Source organism: Arvicanthis niloticus, chromosome 27 (assembly GCF_011762505.2).
Source record: "Arvicanthis niloticus isolate mArvNil1 chromosome 27, mArvNil1.pat.X, whole genome shotgun sequence".
NCBI classification, from domain to species: domain Eukaryota; kingdom Metazoa; phylum Chordata; class Mammalia; order Rodentia; family Muridae; genus Arvicanthis; species Arvicanthis niloticus.
The window spans coordinates 17457823-17484583 of NC_133435.1; the positions used below are offsets into that span (position 1 = coordinate 17457823).

Sequence of the window (26761 nt, forward strand, 5' to 3'; positions counted from 1 at the left end):
GTCATAAATAGATTGCTAGCTTTTGTTAAAACTAAAATAGATACTGTTCAATTAATGATGTTAAGACAAAGAGATGAGATTATAAGAGACAAGATAGAAGATACTGATCGTTAACTTTAAGATTAAAGTTATTCCAAACTAAAGGAGTAGGGAATGTGAGAACAAAATTTGAAAGCAGCATTGTAACAATAACAAAAATTCATGGTCAGCAAAGACCACCAACAATTTGTTAAATATAGTCATAATAAAAATATTAAGCTCCTGCAGGGGCAGGGTGACAAAAAAAAATAAAGGCATGCAAGGGCGTGCCCAGACAAGTCCAAACAAGCCCAACTGAGTAATGGGCTATCTGGTGTTTACTTCTCTCTCCCTCCCTTTTCTGGGAGGTCCGAGTTTCTACAAGTTCTGCCAGTTCTGCAAGTTGCTGATGTTTGAAATATCCAATCATGTGTAAGCGCGCGAAAATGCCTTCCTCCCCCCACCCCATGCTATAAAAGACCCTTTAACCCACCACACGGGGCCAAAAACCCTGCTCTTGGAGCTAAAGAGCATGTCGTTTTTGACCGCCGGCTCCTCCCCTAATAAACCTCTGCTGATTGCATCCAGGTATGGTTTCTTGTGATTTTGGGGGGGGTCGCGATTCCGGAGGCTTGAGGAAGGGTCTCCCGAGTATGGGGCTCTTCACTGGAAGGGCAGGCATTTCTGGACTGGGAACTCTTATGTCCCTAAAAGGAGCTTGCTAATAGCTGGGCTTTTGTTTTGTTTTAATTAGAGGGAAAAAGAATTCTAATGAGTTAGGTAAGAGTCAGGATTACTGGTAATATCCAGGAGGTCAAGGGTGGAATGTCAAGAATGTGACAGAAAGGCTGGGGGGGGGAGGGGTCAGTCCTGGGAGGACTTGAGTTTTGGGGGTTTTTGTTGTTCCAGTTTTTTTAATTCCTTCACTCTGGGCTTCCGGAGCGTGTTCCTCCTGAGAGCTCTGGAGCAGGAGCCACACAGAATATCACCCTCCCGTCCAGGGGATCCTAAGAAGAGGCCTACATCAATCTGAAAGTTATATGCTGGGCAGAAAGTTTTTATTCACAAATTATCTAATTGTACCTCAATATTTGATTTTGAAAAAAAACATGTGATTTCTGTGAAGGCTTTGGGAACTTATAACATTCAAACATCTCACATTCGGGGTTGCTCCTGCTTTGAACGAGGGGAAGCTGTAGAGTAGCTGGAAGGATATGCTTACATACATGGGGGAGCAAAAAATGAGACCAGATGTGACTGACAGGGCTCAACAAAGGGCAGCTCCAGAATGCAGGCCATACTAGAAATTTCAGGAAGGACACTGAGGGATCTGGAGAGCCATGGCTGCCGTTAGAAAGAACGGTACAATGGACAGGTGGGCTCCCCAAATCCCAGGGAGCACACCCCAAATTGCTGCACACAGAAGAAATGCCCAGATTCTACCTGTAGCCAGGCCAAACCAGTCATCTCAGGAACCTGGGGTGTGGAGATCGGCTCCCTCAAATTGGGTGGAGAACAGAGCTGACCTGGTGGTCAGTGTGAGGGCTTCTCAGGGACTCCTAGGGAGAAGTGGCCCCAGCTCCATATGAAATGGAGACTGTGGGGAGCCTATTACAAGAGCAAGAGAGCACAAGACTGTGCTTGCAAGGCAGGCAGGCAGGCAACCTTAGGAAAGGGTATCTGATTCTCAGTTGTCAAGCTGGAGTAACTTCCCTTTGTGGTTTTTTGGAATGAACCATTTGGGGCTCAGCACATCATGGTCATCCATGGCTAACATTTCCTCAACATTCTCTGCTGACCATCCCACAGTCTCTCAGAGTGGCCCTGGGGCTGGTCAACCTGGAGCTCCCAGCATATACATTGGTACTTTCTTCCTGGCTTGTACCTCACTAATTCCACACAGCTGGCTGGCCACCAAACTCCCCAGCTCCCAGTCTCCAACTCCTCAGGAATTACAGGAGTGTGGCACTATACTTGTCGTTTTTATGTGGGTTCTGAAGATCGAACTCAGGTCCTCATGCTTACACACGACCAAACTCCACAGAAATCAAAAGATAGAAAATACAAGAGCCAGGACTCCTGTCAGATGACAGTTTATTGAAAGGAAATCTTGCTTTATCCATGAAGTCACTCCCATGGAGGTAGCTGTGATAAAAACGTCTCTTCCCCATGACAACGCATAGTAACCAATCCCTACTGAAAGACCCACCAGAGTACACCAATTGTCATGGTGGAATGACACTCCGGAGCAGGAAGAACAAATTTATAAAAGCCATACAGTGATTGTCTCCTCAGCATTGCATTTGGCAACATGTATATTTTTACACGAGATATTTTTAAGCTAGCTAAAGAAAATACTCTTGAGCAGGATTAGTTCTTAAAGCAATAAACAGGAAAAAAAAAACCATGTATATATAAGAAAACCAAGGAATGCTCACAGGTTTGAGCTGAGAAGAACCTGGAGCCCTACTCTACACCTTGTCCCAGGATGCACCTGTCAGGATCACAGGGAAGAGATGAGCCTGGGACTTACAAACCTTTCTCTAAACCTCAGTCCAGTGTTGTGCCGCTGGCTGCACTGCACACACCCGCTCGCTGCCCACTCCATCACAGCACAGGAGACATGCCTCATCCCGTCTAGCCTCCGGTGGTGATGGTGATGGTGATGGTGCTGGTGGTGGAGGGGGACTCTACAAGTGTTTCCAGTGGTGGACTCTGCTCTCCCTTTCGGGAGCTGTTTTCCTCTATGTAGCTAACCCCATGGCTACCAGAAAGAGCTAAGCAGAATTAAGGGCTGACTGATTTTGTCAAACTCCAAAACAAACACCCCTTCCTCAGGGTCTTGATTTTTGTCACCTGGATCTCTGAGAAGAGCAGGCTGGGGGCATTTCTAGGCTTAGTGCAAGTATCAGGTAATGACATGAGAAGATTCTAGGAGGCAAAGAATTCCTGTGAGCTCTGGGGAACCAGCCAACCAACCACAGGCTATCACATTCCCAAGGGGACAGAGGTTATCAGAGGCTGGGTATAGAGAGGTCCAGCCTGCACCATACTCTCCTGGATGGTTACAGGATGGCAGGGTTGGTTTGTCTTTTCTTTTTCTTCTTCTTTCTTCTTCTTCTTTTTTTTTTTTTTTTTTTTTTTTTTTTTTTTGAGATGGGGTCTCCTATATCCCAGGTTGGCCTGGAACTACATATGTATCTAAGGCTGACCTTGAACTCTGGATCCTTCTGCCACCACATCTTGTCAGGATCACACAGCATACCGCACCACGCCGGTTTATAGAGTTGGGTCAAACACAGGCTTCCTGCATGCCAGGTAAGCATTGTCCCAGCTGAGCTTCGTCTCCAGCCCAACAGACATTTTTACTTCTATTCACTGTGTTTCCAGTGCCAGAGTCTGTGCCTAACACATTTTGATGGGTAGTACATATTGGTTAAGTGAAGACTGGCTGGAAGGGGAAATCTCTCCATACCCAGTGGGGAAACAGGCAAGGGCTGTGCCCAGCTATGTCGAGGGAGACAGTGGCTCTCGTGATGTGTAATAGGGCTTTGTTCTCTGGTAGCAAGTCCTCATCCTCAGATCCCTTTTCTTTAAGTTTAGTTGGGTGAACTCTGACCTGCAGTGGGCAGGACCCTATGGTAACCTGATTCCCAGGAGTCCCCACATCAGGAAGCCTGGGGACTCTACTTCAGTGTCCTGTCACCTCTGCCTTACACACATAGGCAACTCACAAGGTTCTTTCATAGGTTACTTTCACAGTTATGAGGGGACATAGGTAGGCCAGGAGATATGCAGGGATGCCCAGCATCCTCCTTAAACAACCTTGGCATCATGTGCTTGCCCTTGGACCTCACCCCTTCCTGACACCTGTTCCCCCCAAAAAAAACCTTAGGATGGCAAGCACCCCCAATTCTTTTTCCCATCATTCTAAGCTCCAGCTCAACCCCCACTGCCTGCCCTTCTTGCACATCCCCCAGCTTTCAAGAACATCTCTGTACTCTTTCTTACATCAACCTTATACCCACATATCCCTTCATCCCTTTCCCCATGAACTACCTGGATGCCTCCCTCCTCATCCTCATATCTAAGCCCATCAGCCTCGTCTCAAGGCTCCTCCCACTCCTCCAATTCCAGGCCTGAGCCAGCTTCACTTGGAGGTCTGCCATGGAGGAAAAGGGCCAAGGAGACACACAACAGCACTCTTGTTAGAAATCCCATCTGTCTCCCATGCTTCTTGCTAGAAAGAAATGGGGAACTGCTCTTCGCATGGTTCAGATAAGTAGCCAAGGCCTCAGACTCAGCCCTAGGTAAGTGTTCTTCCCCAACCCTCAGTGAGCCGTTTCCCCATATACCCCCAGTATCGACTCCCAGTGCTAATTTTCCACTGTCTGACCCCCTCTGGTTTCCAGAGTAGCCTCCACTCTCCCTCCTTTGCTTCCTGCTTTTTAATATTTGAGATCTGGTAGCTTCATATTTTAAAAGATAATGAAGATCAATGTGTGAACTTTACAATGATGTCACACTCCAAAGGCTCTGGAACATTCTAAAGCAGAACGGCAGTCCTTGAGAAGGTCTGGTTTAAAATATGTACAGTCTATATATATATATATATATATATATATATATATATATATATATATATATATATATATATATATATCATGTCATCCCTACATGTCCCTGTATCATTCCAGCTGGCACTGGAACCTTTTCAGGGACAGGAGAAGGAGTGGTGGCAGACAGCAGTGCACAACAGGGCTTTGTCTTACCCCCAAATGTCCCAGTTAGGTCATCTGAAATGTCAATAGCTCCCTATCTAAGATCCAAGGTCACTCAACCAGGCAGAGGCCCCGGGAGGAAGGTGAGGTGGTAACCTTGGGTCTGACTCCACTCACAAGCCCTATTTAGTGCCTCCTGTTCAGTGTAGATGGCTGCAGAGTCCCATCAGGATCAACAGGCCTGGAAGCAGACTCAGATCTGGCTGGTGATAGTGTCTTTGGGAAAGGTATAGCTCAGCGGGGCTTCGTAGAGGCTCCCCGCATCACTGCTGAGGTCGTCGTCATCCGAGTCGTCCAGTACTTTACTAGACAGTGTCTTAAGCCTGCGGAAACACAAAGGAGATGTTTCTTGACCCTGCATAGAGCTTGTCTGATGTGGAGATGGAGGAAAGGATGTTGGGCTCCTGCCCTCCACCCAACTGCTGTGTCCATATGCATCAATTTGCCAGCATCAGACATTTTTCTTAGCAACAGGTACAAACTGCCTATTACTCCTGTTCAATGTTGATGGGGTGAGCCACCAACTGTACAACTGATTTCTCCTTTTGCCTAACTCTAATATGGCTGGTCAGGGTGTTTCTGATTTACTAGGGATCATAAACATTATTTTTCTTTTAAGACAGAGTCTTATGTAGCCAGCCCATGCTGGCCTCAAGCTGAATATATAGCCAAGAATGGCCTTGAAGTTCAGATCTTCTTGCCTCTGCCTCTTAGGTAAGATCACAGGCATGTATCAGCACACCTATTTTATGGGATACTAGGGATGGAACCCAGGGCCTTCTGCGTGTGAGACAGACATTCTACCAACTGAGCCACATCCACATACAATAATGTCTTACTAGTTTATCAGAACATTATCTCTTGCCCACTGAGTCCTTAACTGTTGCAGCATACCGCTGGTCTTGGGGCAAGTTCTCAGTCCTGTGTGGTAGGATTCTCAGTGAGCTGGAGACATGTGAATGGAGCTGTCAGCTTGTGAGAGCGACCTGAAGCAGCAGACATCAAACCCCAGGCACAGACAGCCTCCACAAAAGGCTAGTGCTCTGGGTGGGCATGAACCTGCCTGTGCTCAGTCCTCACCTTAATATCCCTGACACTGGTCCTGGCGGGGTCCAGAAGGACAACCCTTCTCTAGCCCCAACCTTCAGCTTTCCTCAGAGCACCTTGGAAGAGCCTCACTCCTAGAAGGGTATAAATGAGAACTTCACTCTCTAGTCACATGGGAGATGCTCCTTCACAGTGGTGGGGATACTCTGTCCTCTCTGCGCCTCAGGCTCTGCCTAACACTGGTATGAGGGTGGCTTATGTGAGACCTTATTGAACAGGTAGGGTGACTCAAGTAGACACAGCCACTTTCGCCCCAAGAATGGGACGACCCCATTAGCTATGGGCCTCGATGGCCACCACCTCTACTCACCTCAATCCCTTCTTCATAGAGTTGAGCTGCCCCTGCAGCTGCTCATTCACTCCTATCTGCTCCTCCAGCTCCCTCTGCAGCTTCTTCTTAGAACTTTCCAGTCTGTCGATCTCCTCTTCAGCCTCCTCCACCTGGCGCTTCATGGCTTTCAGGCGCAAGCTCAGCTGAGTGAGGAAAGATGGAGCCTGAGTGTCAGCTGAATGTCCAGCTGAGCTGGAAAAGCCAGAGCTGGAGATGCCAGGGACCCGGCTAGTCCCCAGGCAACCCTGCCTCACAGAAAAAGTGAGAAGGTCCGTGGGGTGAGTGGAACAGGGGACTCTTCATACACATCCGAGAGAAAAGGCAGAGGCTCCCTCACCTGGTCCTTCTGGTCAGTCAGGGACAGGTGCTCATCATCCACCTGCATCACCAACTCCTTCACCTTCCGCTCCAGTCTTCGGTTGTTGAGCTGCAGGTTGGCCCGATCTCTGGGAGTAGAGAAAGCAGTACAAAATACACCCTCTAATCCCTCCAATTCTCAGCCTCACAGGAAGTCCAGGCTGGAAGGAGGAGATGAGACTCCCCAGCCATAGGTGCCTGGTCAGCTCAGGGTCAGAGAAAAACAGCTACACATGAAGAAAGGGCTGCTGGTATCACAGGAGGAAACATGGAGCCCCAAGAAGGGCAAGACTCTCTCAAGGCTGCAGGACCAGAACTCAGAAGTGACCTAAATTCTTCTGCTACTAAGCTTAATTTTTGAAGCAAAGAAGTACACACCCCTGGTAGGTGGGGTCTGTACCAGCCAGGCTTAGAAATCTTACGGAAACCATGTACATATATGCCAGGAACCTTCAAGGAAGGTTGGGGGTTGGGAGGATGTGCTGGTCCTCAGGCTGAGACTATGTGGTTAGCTCAAAAATCATTCTGTTGGGAAGATTACAGAGACTGTTCCATGGAACGTTTTTCCTACCCACCATGGAAGGACCTCCCCACTCCTGGTAGATAGTTGGTGACTTCTGCTTGAATACACCTGCCCTCAGGGCCACAGCAGGTCCTTGCCTTTAACCTGTCTCAAACTCAACAGTTTACAAAGTAGCCTGCTTTGTTAATGAGATGCAGACAGTAGCCAGCTGCAGCCCACTCCTGAGTTTCTGTCCAAGCACATGGTGCACAGCCAGGCTATCTTATCATCACTTACCTGGTGGAGCTGGCTGGTTTTATCTGAGTCATGACGATGACTGTGAGGCTGGGTTTGGCTCTACCTTCTTTGGGGGATGATAAGGATGGGAGGAGAGCCTCCAACCCACCAGACCTAATGAATGACCAGGGCCTACTCCAGGCTGGGCTTACCTCTCTTCAGTCTCCAGCCGGTCCTCCAGTTCTGCGATCCTGGCCTCCATCTGCACCACCAGGCCTTCCTTACTAGATCTGTAGGAACCTTCCAGGTGGATAATCCGGCTCTTTAAGTCTTTGTTCTGGAATCAGAGAGGGAGCCTGTGAGAGACTTGGTTGGGTTGGGGAATGTTCTTTGGGCAGAAGCATACTAGGTAGAGAGAGGAATTTGGTCAGTGCATAGGCACCAGGGGATTCCAGAGTCTGTTCCACAGAACACCTTTGAACTCAGGTCAAAGGAAGAAACTCTAAGCTGTTGCTTTCTGAGGTTGGATGAAAGGGCTGGTGTGTGTGGAGACTCCTGAGCATGGAAGGAAGGGGCAGCAGCCCCACCACTAGTGTTTTTCAGCTGCAGACTGACATGAATAGTCTGTGAAAGAACTGATCTGACTGATCCTTCTCAGTCGCTTACTTTTTTAATGATGTGATTATTTTCTGTCCCCTTTACACTGGAGTTATATGCCCTCCCATGCTGATGGCTTTCTCACCATTGGTTATAGCCAATCACTTCTAAGTATTGTGTTAAAATCTTCCTCGACTGCTGAGTCTACCTTAAATGTTGCAGTCTACTACGGACATTCAGGGCCAGTTTCTCAGTGAGTCACCTTGTCAGTTAGGAGTCTCCTTAAACTGGAGCCTTCTATCCACTCATAAAAACAACCTGGGCCATCAGCAGTTAACTTCAGCCTCTGAGAAGGGCTGACACTGTGGTTGAGCACGAATTTCATCCTACCCCACATACTGACCCTGGGATAGGGAAAGCCCCTGCCATATTCCCATAGGAGAATACCAGGAGCCCAACACAAGGGAGTGGGAGGCAGGAACTCCTGGAACTGGCTGTCCTCACCTGTCTCTCTAGGGAAATCTTGTCACACTCTAAGTCTTGCTTGGCAGCTTTCTCCTGAAGTAGTTCGCTTCTCATCTGCTCCATCTACAAGAAGCAGAGCAAATGGGGTTAAAACTTGGTCTTCATTTCTTTGTACTGACATGGTTCCAACAGCAAATCAGGTTCAATGAAGGCAGGGTACCCACCATACTGCTTGTTCTTGAGTAGAAGATCTTTTTCTTAGATGCCCTTGATCCTTTGGTGAGTATAATGATAGATAACTAAAAATAACAGCAGTCACTGTAGCTAACTCTGCTAACATATATTGAATTGTTCTCTTTCCATATTCATCTGTAGGTCCCAGGGATGAAGACCTATTGGGTCTCCATGTCCTATCATTCAGGGACTGTAGGTTCCTGATGCTACAAGACTTGATGTCACCTGTACCTGATCTGAAAAGGTTAGGAACAGTGCTTCCTATATCAGCACCACAGATAGGGAGAACCTAGCTCCCAGCCTCTGTGCAGGTCTGCAAGCCCACATGTGCTGCACAGTCCCATAGCCACCTTCAGGAACCGTCAACCATGGCAGAGACACTTCTAACAACAATGAAGACATCACCACAGGCTAGACCATCACGAGCAAACCTACTTCCCAATCTGAAGAGATTTGAGATGCTCAAAGTACCTCAATTAGATTTACTCAAAACAGATCATCACCTGGGTTATTATAGTCAACATGTCACAGGTAAAAGACAAAGACAGAATCATAAAAGTAGGTAGAAGAAAGTGTCAGGCCATCTATAAGTAAGGACCCACGAAACTTGAAGCAGATTTCTCAACAGAAACCTTACAGGGTAGATACTATATTCAAAAACTCAAAGAAATGACACTTAGACACCTAATACTGTACGTTCAAGTTAGTAAGTGAAAGAAAACTCAAGTGTTTCCCAGATAAACAGCACCAGATCAGCCCTGCAAGACAGACACTAGAAATGACAGGACGGTAACTACCATCCTGAAGACACACATTATAACACCCAGGAGGAGGAGGAAGAGAACAGATATGCAAAAGAGAAGGAATCTAACACACACAGGTGAGGGAAATAAATCACAAAAATAAATAATAAAGGAGATAGGAAAGAACAAATACATGTAAAACAAGCAGAGTGTGGCTGACAGATGAGAAGGTTATTTATTGATAACCTCAAATGTGACTGATAAATTTATCAACCAAAAGACAGATTAGCCAAATAGAGAGAGAGAGAGAGAGAGAGAGAGAGAGAGAGAGAATCCCAACTGAATGCTGCCTACACAAAACTGACCTCACTAGACATTGAATAGCTGGAGAGCTGAGAAAAGATTATCACATTATTGAGAAACATGGAGCAACCAATGGCCAGCCCTAAAAACATGCACACGCGAGCAACATTAAATGGACTCATGTATATACACACTTAATGATTAAAGAAATATAGAAAAAAACATGAAAGCAGGAGGAGGATTTGAAGGAAGAAGAAGGAGTTGGGGCAGGATAGAATAGGGAGCTGAAGATGTTCAAAGCATGTTATATACATGTGTGACGTGTCATGAAATCCATTAGTTTATACGCTGGGCGTGATGGAGACTAGTCTATAGAACTGAATGGAAAAGAAGTCAGAATCTGGGGACAGGGAAGAGGATGGGAATCTCAATGAGGGACATCAAAACCACAAAATTGCAGTAATTACTTCTGGTTCTTCTTTGACACAGTAAGGCAACCATAAGTTAAAACATGGCTCTGTACTCACACATATAATCTCAGCACCTGGAAGGCTGAGGCAGGAGGACTGTTTTGAGTTTAAGGCCAGCTTAAGCTCCATGGCAAAAGCATTTCACAGATTAAAAAAAAAAAAAAAAAAAAAACCTAAAAAGTAAGCTGGGCAGTGGTGGCACATGCCTTTAATCCCAGCACTCAGGAAGTAGAGGCAGGCAGATCTCTGAGTTCAAGTCCAGCTTGGACTATAGAGTGAGTTCCAGGACAGCCAGGACTACACAGAAAGACCTAGAGAGAGACTGGGGGTGGGGGTGGGGCACCAAAAATTAAAAATCAGTTTTAAAATGACTAGTTGAATACAAAGTTCTCAACACATGATACTGTGGAACCTAGCTGAGGAACTATTGAAAGGCAATGGCTGCCACCTCACACCAGTGGACAGCCATACACCCATGCACATGAGCAATACCGATTGGCAGATTATTAATAAAAGGTGTGGGGGGGGGCTGCTTGCAGTAAATGGCAGTTAATACAGAAGCCACAACTGGTCAATGCACACAGAATAAGAGACTTGGAAGTTCTCAGCCCTAAATGGGACGAATCCCACCCTCCCCTCAAGGCCCAGGGATCTATGTGGAAGAGGACGGTAGAAAGGTTGTCAGAACCAGAGGTGGTGGATGACTGCAAGGAAATCATGTCTTCCAGACACAACATAGGGCAGATACACATAGGAGCTCAGAGACTGTGAGAGTGCATACAAGACTTGCACAAGCTCAGATAGAATTCCAGCATGCAGGAGGGGAGGTAGACATGAAATGCTAGCCATAGGTAAGGAGCTATTGGCACCTAATTAATTACTGCTGGATGAGGAGAAAAAAATCAGTTTTCTTGTATAGCTGATAACTGGTATATTGACCATAACGGCCAGTGCCCAGGAGTAGCTGGCCAATAGAAGCAGACTGTGTTATGTTCTGTTTTTCCTTTTAAATGAGAGAACATTACGTTGGGTGGGTCAGGGATGTGGGAAGAGTTGACAGAGGGGAAAGAATATGATCAAAATATACTGTATAAAATTTTCTCAGAAAAAAAATTAAACAGGGAAACTATGAAGTCAGGAGTTGCTGTGAGGGTGAAATACAGTGTATACATATATGAAATTCTCAGAGAATAGCGTTACACTAAAAATCCTTAGTTGTTGAAAAGATGGAAATACGTATTGCCCTAACTAGAAAACTACACACTGTAACACATGTGTTAAGTGATCACCGTGTACCCTATAAGGGCACTAATATTAAGACACAAAATTCTAATATTCTATAGTATTATATATTATATTATAATATTATATTATATAATATATATATAATATATATATATATATATTATATAGTATTCTAATATTAAGACACAAAACCCAAACAGCCGAGTCTAGTTCCCTTAGGCCATTCTTGTACAGAGCAAGAAAAAAAAAAAAATGCCAGCAATGTAAGGGCCAAGCAGAGGGCAAGAAAAAAAATGGCAGCAATGTAAGGGACAAGCAGAGGGCATGCCACAACCACCAGCTACTTCATGCCACACCCACCAGCTACTTCATGCCACCAGCTACTCCTTCCACTTGCCCTTGAGCCCTTGAGCATCACATGCTGCTGAAAGGGCTGTGGACTTAACTCCTGTGACTGCGTGGTAATGAATGCAGGCTCACAGCCTTCTCAGGCCTCCCAGGGGAAGCCATACTGCTTGGGGCACAGACCTGCACTTGAGCGACACTGCACACCTTCCATGGTGGGAAGGAACTCTACAGACAAGCAGTCTAGCCCAGCTTCTCCTCTTTGCTCACAGAACAAGGCCTGCAGGTTCATTTGTACCTGAGCAAAGTAGCCCACAGGGCCCTTTCAGTTGCCTGGAACAGGATGTTTTAGTTACTACCCTATCTTACAGGATGCTGTTCAAGGAGACTTCCAAGGAAGCCAGAGGACCCTGCTCTATCCTACAGAGAAGAAAAATTGGTCCCCAAAGTTAAGGGATGCAGAAGACCCGATGCTAGTAGAGAAATCAAGTTGACGACGGCAGTATTAAAGTGCACATGGGGGAAGCTAGCCTCTCCCAGCAGCTGTGCAGGGAGCCAGCTAGGCACTAGGAACAGCCCTGCTCCAGCCATGTACTGTGTCCGAGCCTGTTAATCCTTCTGGAAACTCCCACACAGGGACTATCACCCTGTTTTTCTGATGGGAGGCTCAGAATAGTGCCTAGATTAGAACTGAATGGAAGCAGTTTAGGGATTTTACCCCAGGGCTTCTGACAAAAAGCCCTCAATCCCTGCAGCCACCAGCCATTGTCTCTCAGCAGAACCACAGACTCGGGAGGTTTGATGCTTGATGTATGGAGAAACCCTCTAGGAAGCAGAGTGTTAGTGAGGAATTCTATAGAGCTTCAAAGAAAAAGTCTACAGGAGGTTTAAGTAAAGAGAGCCCTGGGGCATGGAGGACTGCCACCATCACAGTACAGGGTCCCATCTGTGAGACTAGACCATGCAATTTACAGCATCTACAAGAAAACAGACCTCCCCTGTGGCAGAACTCTAAGCTAGAGACATCTCTGAGGGTTTCTTCAGGTTCAAGCCCTCCCTGGAGAGCGCCAGGGAAATGGAAAAACAAAAAACCAGTAACTTTTCATACCCCACCACATCCCCTCAAAAGAGGGCTATTAAAATGGAAGTGTAAAATAAATCAGGAGAACAGGAAGGAATAAAAGGCAGCCATAAAAACCTAACAGTGACAGTAGCCAGGCAGGCCATGTTTCTGAGTCTTTTAGAAAACACAATAGCTTCTCCTCTGTTTCCAAAAACCAGCCCGACATTATACTCTAAAATAAATCCACTTTGTGGAGCTTCAAGGAATTCTGCATGGTGTTATAGTCAAGGTCCCAAAGAATGATTTCACCACAAATCCAGGCAAGCATCCTTGCTTCTGAGGCTCAGCTTAGCACACAGATCTCACGTTCTGATCCTTACGTGGACCCAAGGAAGTTAGGCTGGAGAAATACTTCATGTGAGCTCAGTGTTTTACATGCTGTTCACCCTTCAACTCTATTAAATATTCCGAATCAAGGCTCTGCGGTCAAATTAAAACAGACAGGAGCACAGCTGGACTGAATGGATGCTAACTTACATGGAACGTATTGATAAGAAGCAAATCCGATTCTAGCAGCCTGTAGAGTCAGGATACCAGTGACCCAAGCTAGCTCTCAGGTTTAGAACTACAGCTTTTTGCATTAATGAAAAGCTAGAGATATTTTTGCTTGCTAATAACAATAGCCTCCTGGCCTGGGTTTATCAATAGGCTGTGATGAGGTTGGCAGGCCATCACTCCTGGGCATCCTAAGAATTATAACCAGGCAACACACACAGTGGGCTTTTGAGTAGCTGATACACTAAGAGGCAGTTCTGAGCCTGGAGTCCCTTTATAAGAGGAAACCCCACTTTGATCTGTCACTTTCCTCCTGAAAATGGGCTATCTGGAGGCTCATTTACTGGTTCCTATGTCCCCAGGTACTAAGGAGCAGGTGTGAGCCAGCCACAAAGGAGCAGTTTCTGAAAGTAACTGTTCATGCCTCAAGCTTTTACCCCCTGGGATTTCTCTAGCAGTTTCCAAGGCAGCAAGGCAGCCTTGCTAGTCCCGGAGAAGATGGTGAAGCTTCCCCAAAGTTTGAAGTTGGTATTTGCCCCTGCCAGCTGCCTGGGTGGGATGAGTCAATTTAGCACTGTGCTATGTCACCCTGGTTCTCAAAGATGAGGGGGTGCCTGTGGGCAAGCCCAACCCTGCTGTGTGCATTCAGCTACCAGCAGTGTATGGACAATGATATCCACTGAGCTGGAATACCAGCCTACCCAGCACATTTAAAACTCAGGCTAGACCTCTTTCTGCCTAAGTCTTTTTACATATAATGAAAGTCAGAGGAGACAAAGGTAAATGCAGCCATGTGTACTTTAAATGCTTATTATTATTATTATTATTATTATTATTATTATTATTATTAGAGATAAGTCTTGAAGATCTTTAGAATATGATGCAAGTGTCATAATGTGACCCTACCTCTTATAAGCTATGCAACTGTAGGCCATGATTATACCTTCCAAGTCCCCGAAATGGCCAAGAAAGCATGCAAGGAGCCAGCGTTTGAAACTCCTCAGTGTGGTCGGCAGTAGTCACGGACGGAAATGCTTAGCTTGTTTTCGTGGCACTGGGAACTGAACCTGGGGCCTCTGGCAACCATCTCTCTTACTCTGAGACACAATTTCGCTAGTAATCTCTCTGTAGCTCAGGGAGGCCATGAAATTACAATCCTCCTGCCTCAGCCTCCTGAGTCACAAGGTTTATAGGTCTGTCCTACTGGCTCTGGCAGAGAAACGGTCTTTGGAGAACGAAAGGTAAAAAAGCTTCTCCCAGGATTTAAACAGACCCAAAGCCTGTAAAACAGCACCTCAGTGAGTCTTTCTTCAGCTTACAAGTTTTCTCTTCTGTATGAGAAAACAGACAGATACTCCTCTCCTTTTAAAAATACGGCATTTGGCCAAGTCAAATCTATTTTTTCTCAACATCAGCCGTGTTTGAAAGGCAGTCCAAGCTTCAAAAGGTATAAAAACATTTACCTTGATTAGGATTCTCTGAATTTATATCCTACCCTGACTATGTATGGAAGAAAATCCCTGAGACTCAGGAAGTAAATAATGGGCCCAGCAAGTATTGAACAAACACAAGAATAACCAGAGAAGCCAGGGGCACAGAACAGAACATTCGCAACTGCTTCCTCTGCCCCAGAACAGCACAACGTAGGTCTTCTGAGGCCTCTTTATGCTCAGCTCTTTCTCACACTGACCGTCTAGAACACTGTAGATGCTTTACTGTTCTGCTGAATAACCCTCCATGGCTCCCCAGGCCTCTAGGACGCAGCCATTCAAAGCCTTAGTCGGCCTCTCCAAACCTGGCTCCTCATGGAAACTGGAAGTGTTTTGCTTTTCAACATCTGGTGCTTACCTGCCAATCTGTTCTGGTGCTGATGCCATACCCACTCTGCCGAGCCTCTCTCTGCGGGATCATATCTTCAAAGCTGACTCCGGGCCAAAATTCCTCCAAGAGCCCTTCCCTCTAAGGCCCAGTGTGGCCTTTCCCTCATGGGCTGAGTCTTGCTTTTGGTATTTAGCACCTGTACCATTTTACTGTTAGTTTTCTACTTGTTAAATCTAGTTCCTCTCCTTAAGCCGGCCAAACATTACTTCAGAATTCTGCAGATTTACCTCTCTGCCATGCATGAAGTCATATTTACTATACTTTCGTCTCTGGTAGCTAAAACACTGTCTTTGGGAAGAGGAAGCCCACGCTTGCTTCTAGAGCTACCTGCCACAGGACTCTGCCTAAAGTCCTTAATGGCTCTGGGTCTCAGATCTTTCATCCATTACATAATTCTGCAGATTTAACCTCTAATGGCCTTGCCAGACCCAAGGTCCTGTCAGAGGGCTAGCCTTCAGCTAAGATTGCCAGAACGCTTTTGTCTGGCCTGTTTACCTAAGACCTAACACTGGGATGAGGGAAAAGACTGGATGTATTGGGAGGAAACACGGATTCAGAACTTAGAAGTACTCAGTTTTAAATCGAGAACAGAAAACTTGAACTTTTAAAAGAAAGCAAGAGTGTTTGTTTGTTTGTCTGTTTGTTTTTCAATCCTTTCCCATGCTCTCTCTTTTCAGTGTCTAGCTGCAGTTTGCTGCAAGTCCATGGTTAACGCCATTCATAAGATTCAAGGTGACCAGTGCCACGTTCTGTCCTTTAGTCTCCGGCCTTTGTTACGGTATCAGAAGGTCAGAGCTGATGAGAGGAGAAAGGGGCTCACTTTTAGGAGTCCCTCTTCTTGCTGTGCTGTGAAAGCCCCCACTGGACAGGGCCTGTCTGTCTGTCTGTCCCCTGAGCCCTCTCTACATGCCCTTTAATTTTAAAGGCAGAAAGCCAGACTTTGAGATAAAGGATTGTTGTTGAAGTGGGATATCCCTCTCAATGTCCCTCTCTAATTAGGAGGCATCAAGGGCCAGAAGAGGTCAGAGCCTCCATCAAGAGGCGCCACTCTCCAGCCATGGTAGCATACCTGCAACCCAGCACTCAGAGACTGAGGCAGGAGGATAGAGGTAGAGGCTAGCCTGGGATTCATAACAAGACCTATCACTAAAAACCATGGGAGGGAGGGAGGGAGGGAGGGAAGGAGGAAGAGAGGACTGGAGGAGAAGCAGCGATGGTCTATCTTGACGCTTTGGGTTTGTTTCTCATCAGTTTCTATATCAATTTGAACTTGATTTTCAGTCTCTTCATTTACAGCAAGCATGTACCTTACTTTTTCTACCTCCCGGGAATAGCGAGATGACAATGGAACAGGACAATAGAGCTAGTGGTGGCAGGTTGGGAGAGGGGAAGCCTTCAGACCCTTCTACATAAATAGCTTTTGTTTATTTGTGGAAAAGGATCTAGGTCTAGCCCAGGCTGGCCTAGAACTCAATATGTAGCCAAGGATGGATGACCTTGAACTTCTGATTCTCGTGCCTTCACTTCATAGGATCATGGCCATGCATTTACCATGCCAGTTTATGCAATGCCGGGGACTGAACCCAGGGCTTTATGCATGATGGGCAAGTACCCTACAAACTGAGCTACATCTCCAGACTCAATAATTTGGGAATTTCCTACAGCTCTACAGGAGGCAGCACAGGAGCAGGCCTGGGATTGACCACACAGAGTGCCCTTCACAGCAGCACCTAGGCAAGAGTCTTTATCTTCCTCCAGCATGAACCTCAAGTTCTTGGCTCAGTGGAAAATTTACATTGACCACTGGGGTGAGCAGTCACATCCCATGACTCAAATGCTCAGTGAGTGGAAAGGGCTAAAGGCATTCTGGGACCAGATAGCTCACGGTTCTAGGCCAGTGGCCGAACCAGTGAAGGTACTGTGTTCTGGCTTAGCCTGCCAGTGTTTTCTTTTGTGTATATATGACAGAACTGGAAACTGGTTTTAACTGCCTAGAATATTAGTAAGGTGACAGTTCTTACCATTCCTCCCACTGTGCTTATGTCACAGGGAACATGGACAAAACAAATCCATGGGCATTTCTCTCATTATGCATGCTTAGCAGACCTTGGAATGCCCTGAGGTAACACAGCTGCTTAGCCACACTGGCAGGGACTCCTAACAAAACAGCTCTGAGTCCAGTAAGAGAATTTAGAAAACACAGTAAGAACTTTGGAGAGCCAATGTCAAGGTTGAGCTGCCCATCTGTGTCCTGGCATTCAGGAAAGTCCCTCTCTAACCCTCTGCTCCCTGGGCCTCTGAATGCTACCCCACCAGGAGTACAGCTTGGGAACCAACACAGAACCAGAGCCCAGTAGCCTGGCTTAAAGTCCCTGTACTCGCTTCCCAAGGAAACCTGTGCACATCCAAAGGGTGGGTGGCAAAGGAGCCAGTGACCTTTATCTTCAGCTCTGAACAGGACTGCCAACCCAGTGATGACAGCCCTTCAGCCCCAAACCTCCAGCCTTGTCACCCCGAGTTAAATAGACAATGCTAGGCCCTTGGCTTACTGCAGCTATTATATCACTTTCTGCCTCCACCCTAGGAAATTCCCCTCATGTTACTAATCCCTTCCCTCCCTGTGGCTTATAATTACAAAGACTACTGCATCTCTCCTTGTGCTCTGTCAGGCAGGAATGTCTCCTCCTTGCTCTGAGTCCTCAGGCTTAGCCTCTCGTGACTTTTCCCCACAGTACCATGCATTCACCCTTCTACAACTCCCTCGAACCTGTTCCCTGCTCCAAGTGATCCTCTCAGACAGCAAGTCAGCGTTGGTTCTTTCTTCTTCCAATTCAGTCTCCAACTGGGATACCTTGTCCTGGGAAAGGAAAACACAAACAGGTTACTTTAATCACACTGACCTGCGTTCGGAGCACGGGTGCCCATGGACAGAAACCCTAAGAGCAATGAGAGCTGAGTATTGTAAGGGCTTGGGAACATAAGGCGTCTATTCCTTCCCCTGTCTCCTTCCCTTTCCTCCTTCCTAAGGGTCTCACAGATCCTGAAGTAGTCTCAAACTTGCTATGTAGCCCAGGATCACCTTGAACTTTTCATCTTGCTGCATCCACCTCCCAAGTGCTGGCATATACAAGCCGGTATAGTCAGTGCTTGAGACCGAACCCAGAACTTCATGTTTGCTAGGCAAGCGCTCTGCTAGCTGAGCAACACCCACAGCCTTTACACATATCATTTCTTATGCTGTCCAAAGCAGGTATTTTAAAAACAAGTGTTTTGTCGCTCTTGTGATATAATTGGGCATGCAGGAAATACACAAAAGGAGGAAAGGGTCACACTAAGCCCTGATGAACAAAACAAACCCATTAAGAATATGTTAGTATGTGTCGTAAACTGGCCCTATTAAAGTCAACATATGGTGTGAGAAGTCATCCTGGTCGTCCCTACAGATACTTCATACCTGAGAAGCTCACTCCCACAAGTGACTAGCCTCTTCTCTACAGTACCTACGAACTTAGCAGCGGACACTCCCAAACCCACACTGGATTGCACAGGACAGTGGGAGCCAATTCTTGTAAATTTGCCATCCCAGAGTAATCACAGTCTGTCCCTCTGGACTCTATTAAATATCACTGGAAGTTAAGAGAGAAGCATTTCAAGATAGTTTTATGAACGAGAGAGAGGTTTCCCCCACTCAGAGTACTGAGGAACTTGACCCTGTGTTTCTTCTGTCTCCAGTAGATTTTTCATAGGTCTGGGCAAACTTGGTCATAGGTGCTTTTTGAAATATGTATTTCTAAGACAACGTTTTCATTCTGTGTTATGTATACAGGTGTTTTGTCTGCATGCATGTCTGTGCACCACATGTGTGCATGCCTGTGGAGGCCAGAAGAGGGTGGCAGATTTCCTTGGACTGGAGTTACAGGTATACCACCATATGGGTCCTCTGGAAGAGCAGCCCCTCGCTCTTAACCACTGAGCCATCTCTCTAGCCCTACAGAGGCTTTTTAAAAACCAAGACTTTGACTTTTCAAAGGCAGCACTTGTGTGTAAGTATGAACTATGAACTGCCAGAATTGACGGACAACCATGAGCAGCTCTGCAAACAACAGAAGTGAAGCTCTCTGAGCCTGTGTGACTGATGAACTGCCCATGAATGAATGGCCATATCAAGTGGTGATCAAAGCCTCCGGGAGGACCACTGAGACAGCTGGCCAGGTAAAAGCACTTATTGTGAAGGTGGAGGCCAGAGTTCAGACTCCAGAATCCATGTGAAAATGGAGAGAACTGACTCTACAAAGTGTCTCCCGTCCTCCTCACTCCTGCACACACTCACAATAATAAATAAAATTAAAAACCTTTAAAGAGGGCTGGAGAGATGGCTCAGAGTTTAAGAGTACCGTTCTCCCAGAGGCCCTGAGTTCAGTTCCCAGCAACTACATAATGGCTCATAGCCATCTATAATGAGATCTGGTGCCCTCTTCTGACCCTAAGACATATATGCAGGCAGGATTCTATATACATAATCAATCAAACAAACAAACAAACAACAAAACCTATAAAGAAACCCAAAAGCTTTCCCTTAGGAGCAGAAAGTCTAACTCAGGACACGGCCAGCTGCTGCTTGAAATTGCCTATCCATCCAGAATACTCAGAAATTGCAAAAATATCTACAGAGCTTCAACTACCTGAAGCTGAATTTACAAAAATGTTCCTGTGGGGAGCTCCTGAGACCTGAGCACTAGCTACGTTTTAGTGAAGGAATGGAAAAGGCACAAATCATAACAACATGGCCTGCCACCTCTGAGAGCAACCCCTCTCAGGTGCCTTTCATGATGGCAGGAGCCCCGGAGGCTGGAACTGAAGAACAAGTAGAGAAATGCTTTCAGTGGTGATTGGCTGCACCACCTTAAGTTACACAAAGGAAATACCTTGTTATTCAGAATAACAAAGGAGATAATCTGACAACTTAATCTGATTTCAGCTCAAATCACTTATCTTTAAAAGATCCATTTCTTGACCTTTAGGCATCTCTGTGAGGAAATGTGCATGTGCGTGCAGGTGCCAGCAGCGGCCAGAAGAGGGCGCTCACTGGGTTTCCTGGAGTTGGAGTTGCAGGAAACTATGACCCACCTATAGGGTGGCACTAAACTTGGGCCATCTGTAAGAGTAGTGTGTGCTCTTAACTCCTGTGCCATCTCCAGAGCCCCAGAGCGCTTCTTTCATGTTCCCAATCCATACTGTCCAGACAGTATCTTCCGTCTAAGCCAGGGCCATCATACCAAGGATCTTTGTTCAGCACTTGATTGGTTTCCACTTGAGGTGTGTGTGTGTGTGTGTGTGTGTGTGTGTGTGTGTGGTGTGTAGAGGTCAGTGTCTGGTGTCTTCCTCACTCACTTGCCATCTTAGAACTACCTGGCCAACTCCAGGGATCTCTCTCTGCCTCGCTGGCACTGGGATTATTGGTGCCCACTGCCAAGATATGCATATTGTGTGTGCGCTAGGGACCTGAACAGAGGTCCTCGTGCTTGTATGTATATATTTTACCAAATGAGCCATTTCCCTACCATCTAGTTGCCTTTAGCCAGGTTGTCTAGGCCCTAGAATGATACATTTCTAGTTAACTATGTTGACCTTAGCTTATCCAAAAATGACTCCCTAAAGAGACCAGAAGTAAGGTACTAGAAAAATACGGCAACCCCATAAACAAAGCAATAAAATTGCCATCAGTTTTCCCTGTTCTGAGAGAGGCCCATCTAATAAAATCTCCACTGGTTCAAGCTTTCCTCCTAGATACGAACTGCGAAGCACCCTGGAGGTTTTAAAAAGCTATTTCTGCTTATTTACAAAGCTGAATGAGGAACTCACTGCTTTTGAGTTTAAGCCATCTTTCTTGGCCTTGAGTACCAGGCCTGTCTTTATCAGAATCCTGACAATGCTAACGTCTCCCCCAAAGCTTGAGCTTTTCTCAGTCTGTCTGTTACTCTCTAAACTCCACGGGAGAGCAAAACACACATGTGTTTCTGGTTTACAGTCAATTCCATTCGCACAAATTACTCCTTTTTATCAAATCAGGTTTTCCCTCACCTCAGAGGTTCTGGTATTTTATTCATGTGGGGTTTTCTCAAGTGTTGAGTATTAGGCTTGTGAATACTCACCCCCAGCTGGTTACTGCTTTGGGCAGTTGTAGACAGACTATCTTGGGACTGGGAAATGGCAATGAATTGGATTACAGTTTGCCGATAGCTCTGGCAATGATACATATACACTTAGGAGATGGGCCAGGAATGAGAATGAACTATGTAGTTTGGTCAGTGGGCCCTAACGTTCAGGGGTCTATGGTACAGTGTGGATTCTGACTGCACAGCTGGCAGTCTTGCAGCCTTTGAATCATTACTTAAGGGATACAGCACCATCAACTAAGTTCTTTGGGGAACAACTTATATCCTCTTCAAAGCAATGAAGCCATTAGACTTAATCACAGATCAATTCTTCCAGCTTAACTCACTACAACATGATAACCTGTCCCGTCCCCACAAAGAAGGGTAGAAAGAGTAAAACCCCGAGACTTCCTATCTTCCCCTGGTGGCTCAGACGTGTTCTCCACCTACTGGCCCTACTCTGTGTGCCCACACACCTCCATCTGCTTGATGAGTCGGCTGCGGTCATCCTTGAGGTGACTTTTGGCCTCCAGCTCGTACTCCAGGTCCTTCAGCGACTGCTCCAGAAGCTGCCTTTTTGTGAGCGCTTCCTCCTCAGCTCGCTGGTGGTCCCGCAACTCCTCCTCCTTGAGGCGCAACTAGAAGGAGAGTGTGTGGAGGTCTCTTGGGCAGTGGGAATGGCAAGAAACCCAACTGACAGTGGATAGCACTAGCAGTGATACAGAACCTGTACCTGCATACAGGTTTGCATACCACGTGCATGCCTTGCTCAAGGAGGCCAGAAGACAGAGTGCACAGGCTCAGCCCAAAGCAAAGAAGAGCAAATCCCACCCCCTCTCTAGGCTTCAGTTTTCCATGTATAAAATGAGAGTGTTTTTCCTTTGCAAGCAGTATACTGTTAGATTATAAAGTCAACTGGTTAGGTGTGGACCTAATTTAACTACATAGAACACACACACAAAATCAAAGTATGAACAAGCACTGTGATGTTTTTGTATTGTAGATTAGCATATTTCAATGGATGAATGTGTCATTAGGTGGGCTGTGGTCAAAACCACTTGACAGGCACTTAAGTCGCTAAGCGTTCTTGTATCAGCACTGTCTCAAGACAGATTTAAAGGTTTAAAATCAAAACTAAATTAATGGCCTCTAAGCAACCAGCAGGCACAAAATACAAGAACAAAATCACATTCATTTGGTAATAGCCATTGCTGTGTAGAGGAAAATGATCGCCCATAACTACAGTGCTCTTTTCATCCACAAGGTGGCGCTCATCTAATAGTTTTGAAGAATGTACAACAGTTTGGATCTCAGGAGCTGGGCCACCTCATGGCAATGGGAACGCCAAAAATCAACCTGGTGGGCTGATTCAGTGAGGTTCAACCCTGGCTCTCTGGTTGTCAATGTCAAACAGTCCTGGAGTAGGCACAGAGCTAACAAGAGAACACCATAGAGGTTCATTCCTTCAGGAAGTCCACAGAAAAGCTGGGGAAACTCTGAAGGATTAGGCTAGTGTAGAAAGACCCCAGGAGGGAGGTCTCCAGCACTGTATTCTGTTGGAATACACTCCCACTTGGGAGAAGATGACTTCTAGACACAGGTCATGGTCTGGTTTGGGCGTCAATGGTAAGTGAAACTGAGAGACGGAGAGAACAGAATAGGGGTGTTCTCTGCATTTGATACACTGCAGAAAACCACTAAATTTCTCTAGGGCTCAATTTCCTCATTACAAGATAGGGAAAATGCACTTTATCTGAGAATCAAATGATACCCCAAAATAATGATCACAAAGAATGTCAATCAAATACACAGCCAAAATGCACACCACTCCTAATATCTAGCATACCACCACCACCACCACCACCACCCCACCTCCATTTTGCAGGGGGCTGGGGTTCCATCTCCTGACACTAGTAAGTGCCCTTCTGAAAGCACTCAGTAAGATCACGGAAGTGTTATGGAATTTTGTTTATTGCCTTGCTTGTTCTTTGACTATTTGTGTTTATTGTCTTGCCCGTTCCTTGACTATTTGCATCTATTGTATTGCTAGACCCTCAACCTAGAACTGACCTTAATACTTGCATGTAATTAAATTTGTATAAAAGCAAAAAGGAGGAGGGGGGATGTGATGGGGGAGGGGTTCTAGGGAGGGGAAATGGGGAAAGGGGATGACATCTGAAATGTAAATAAGTAAAATATCCAAGAGGGGGGGAGAGGGAGAGAGAGGGAGGGAGAGAGAGAGCGAGAGAGAGAGAGAGAGAGAGAGAGAGAGAGAGAGAGAGAGAGAGAGAGGACAGTTAGCATAGCTTAGGATTTCCCGTTCAAAAGCCCCAACATGCAGGGCTGGAGAGAGACTGCTCTGTGGCTAAAAACCACTAGTTTGGCTCCTGGTACCCACGTGGCAGCTCACAACCATTTGTAACCCCAGGTCCTGGAGATCTGATGTCTCCTTCTGGCATCTCCGGGCACCAGGCTCACATGTGGTACAACTATATACATGTAGGCAAGAAATTTACATACATAAAATAAATACTTAAAAAAAGACAAAACTTGGGAGCATTTGACTCCAAAATCCAAAACTAAAAGACATTTTGGATTGCGTGGTTTTTTGGATTGGAAATGGCAAACAAGTAAAAATTTCCACAAATAATTTCAAGATCTCTGAAATCAGAAACACTTCTAGTACCAAGCACTGAGGTAAAGAGCACTCTCCAAACTTGCTCTCAGGCAGTAATAAGACAGCCACCTCTAAACGGGACATCTGTCTTACCCCATCCCAGGAGCATCACGGAAGAGGAGATAGAATAAAATGGATGAGTCAGGGAAGGGGTGCGGTGCTTCGGAACACTGTCACAGGCATGGCACAGCCATTGCACTAAGCAGCTGGGATCAACCTGCACAAGACTGAGCCTACAAACCTTCCATCACAGAGCTGGGAGGGGCTCACGCAGGCCTGCCCTGAGGACTTATGGTCCGTTAATTTTTGTTCATGGAAAGACCAACATTTTCTTCTTCAGTGGTGTAGCCTCTGTTGAGTTGTCTGGGCTCCTAAGAGCAACCCTAAACTGATGATAGCGAGCCACACAGACGAGAAAGTAGGAGGACCAGGAGGGCAAAGGGGACCAGCAGGAGAGAGGAGACCATAGAGGGTGGTGAGGTGAACAGGATCAAGAGACAGGAGGTCCATATGTGAGATGTCATAATGAGACCCACTGCCGTATAAATTAATCAACCTGCCAATAAATTAGCAGGTAATTTGTTGATGCGACAATAAATGGCCGTATAAATTAATTCATCTGCTAATAAAAATGCAAGAAAGCAAATCCCTTTTTAACCTGTCAACACCACCTTTAAGTAGTTAGCAGGATTTAGTAAATGAACTAAAGATGAACGCTAAACCTTATTTCCTAAAGGTCAAAGGTCACCCTCGCCTGAACCCGGTTATCTCACACCATAGGCAGGATGGTAGCCGTCTGGCCTTACTGAATCTTTGTGGCCATCTGCTTCTTTATCTGTGTAGAGGATCTTCATGGTTCCTTCTCCACTAAAGTGTCTAGCCCAAAAATGTTTATACAAATAGCCACGTAGATCTCTGTTTAGGGTCACAGTGACACCGTGGGCTTTTGAAGTTAAAGCAGGCCAGGAATTTGATGTGTTCTGGCAAATGTCTGAGCCCTTCCACCCATCTGCTCTAAAATGGAAAAGAATATTCTTCTCACAGCAGAGAGAGCTGTGATGTGCTGGTTTCTGTTTTCTTGGAATCCTGTATCATGCAACCCTGAGGCAGAGGGGACCCGTTATCAGGGCCCTTTCAGAAGTGTTCTGGAAATCTGTAATAAATATCCATTGTTCTTTGATGGCTTCAGCACTGACTCAGGGGGAAACCTTCCTTTGATCATCAAAGAAATTATAAGTTTGGTTCTTTTTTTGTTTTTCTTAAAGAAAACTCGTTTTCCTGTGGAATCCGTGGGCTCTTTGCTGGGGGGTGTTGGGGGAGGAGTTGAGAAAGAAAGAGAAATGTGTATCGAATGTCCAGGACCTAGGTGCCTCCACTACACTGTTTCATTGTCTTATTTATCACTAAAGCTACTAATAATGTTTTGTAGAAGACGATGTTGAGAAAGCTGAGACAGCTTGCCCACTGTCATTCAGTTGGCACAGGATAGACTCACAGTCAGCTGTGGGGGCTCATGCCTGCCTGTAATCCTAGCACCTGGGAGCATGGGGCGGGAGAACTGATGTGGGGGAGGGAGGGAGAGAGAAAGAGAGAGACAGACAGACAGACAGAGACAGAAAGATAGAGACAGAGAGAAATAGAGAGACAGAGACACATAAATAAACAAAATGGTTGTTAAAAGAACCTAATCATCTGTTAAAAAAAAAAAAAAAAGTTGTTAAAAGACCCTTGTCGCTTCCTGCCATCTTGTTCTAGGGATAACAGAAGGCACGGATGTGAATGACGTGTTTGGACACAGATGGACGCAACAATATTCTTGCTCCATAAAAGGTGATTCAATTTTTCAGACAGAAAACTTTGGACCAAACTAGATGGTGGTCCAGTTAAAGCTGTTCCTGTCTCACTTGTGTGTCAGTGGGAGCTCTGCATCGTAGGATGCTACCTGCATGTAATCACTAGAGAACAGAGACCAAAACAAGCCCCAAAGTTTCCCTAAGCATTCCCCAGCCCCAGCCCCCTCAACAGAAGCCTTGCAAAGCAAGCTGAAGGATACTCATGGGAGATAAAGGAGAGGATTTCCCGGCAGGCATTACCTCATCTTGCAGTTTCGAGGCTGTCAGTCTGGCCTTCTCCACCTCCAGGCTTTTCTCCTTCAGTTGCGTCTGCATTTCTGCAAGCTCCCGGCGATTCTTCTCCTTATACTCACCCAGCTGCTTCTGCAGCTCCAAAGAGGATGTGCGGGAGGCCTCAGCAATGTCGGCCATCTAGAGGAAGTGGCATGGTATGAGGGACCCTGCCATGCTCCATCTGGAGCCCATTCCCAAATGGAAAGCATCTCCTCGCATCACTGCCAAGCACAGGCCCTGGGCTGTGAAATCTGGCTTAACCCTGTCTTGCATGGAAGAGTGACTGGGGGCTGGACGCACAGCCCTGAGGTCAGAACTTTGCTTTTCACTAGTGTATGGTTTGGGTGTATCCTTAGCCACTGAGGAATTTGGCACTGTTCTTTTGGAAACACTGAAATCCTACCTACCTGCAGAGGCCACAGTTAAGACCCAGATAGAAGTCTACTTAGAGCTAAGAAGTCACTAGCAAAATGCTTGGCACAGGGTAGGTATCAGAAAATGGGAGCTTCCTGTGTGCACTCCTAGAAGGCAGGGGGCGGGTCAACATCGGCTTGTGCCTTTCCCTGTGA

The 26761-nt window shown here is 46.2% G+C and overlaps 1 protein-coding gene across 3 annotated transcripts in view; it reads right to left on the reverse strand.

Annotated features, from left to right (window-relative positions):
* Window positions 1–2095: 2095 nt before the first annotated feature.
* The window catches only part of Cgnl1 (cingulin like 1), a 148846-nt gene continuing 124180 nt past the window's right edge, over window positions 2096–26761 (reverse strand). For all 3 annotated transcript variants that reach the window (XM_076926240.1, XM_076926241.1, XM_076926243.1), the window contains exons 12-19: window positions 26160–26330; window positions 21866–22027; window positions 18002–18091; window positions 8435–8518; window positions 7546–7670; window positions 6575–6683; window positions 6217–6380; window positions 2096–5122 (exon numbers count right to left, since the gene is read on the reverse strand). In XM_076926240.1, the coding sequence (XP_076782355.1) occupies window positions 4993–5122; window positions 6217–6380; window positions 6575–6683; window positions 7546–7670; window positions 8435–8518; window positions 18002–18091; window positions 21866–22027; window positions 26160–26330 (1035 nt within the window). In that variant the 3' untranslated portion in view covers window positions 2096–4992. The remainder of the gene's footprint in view (window positions 5123–6216; window positions 6381–6574; window positions 6684–7545; window positions 7671–8434; window positions 8519–18001; window positions 18092–21865; window positions 22028–26159; window positions 26331–26761) is intronic.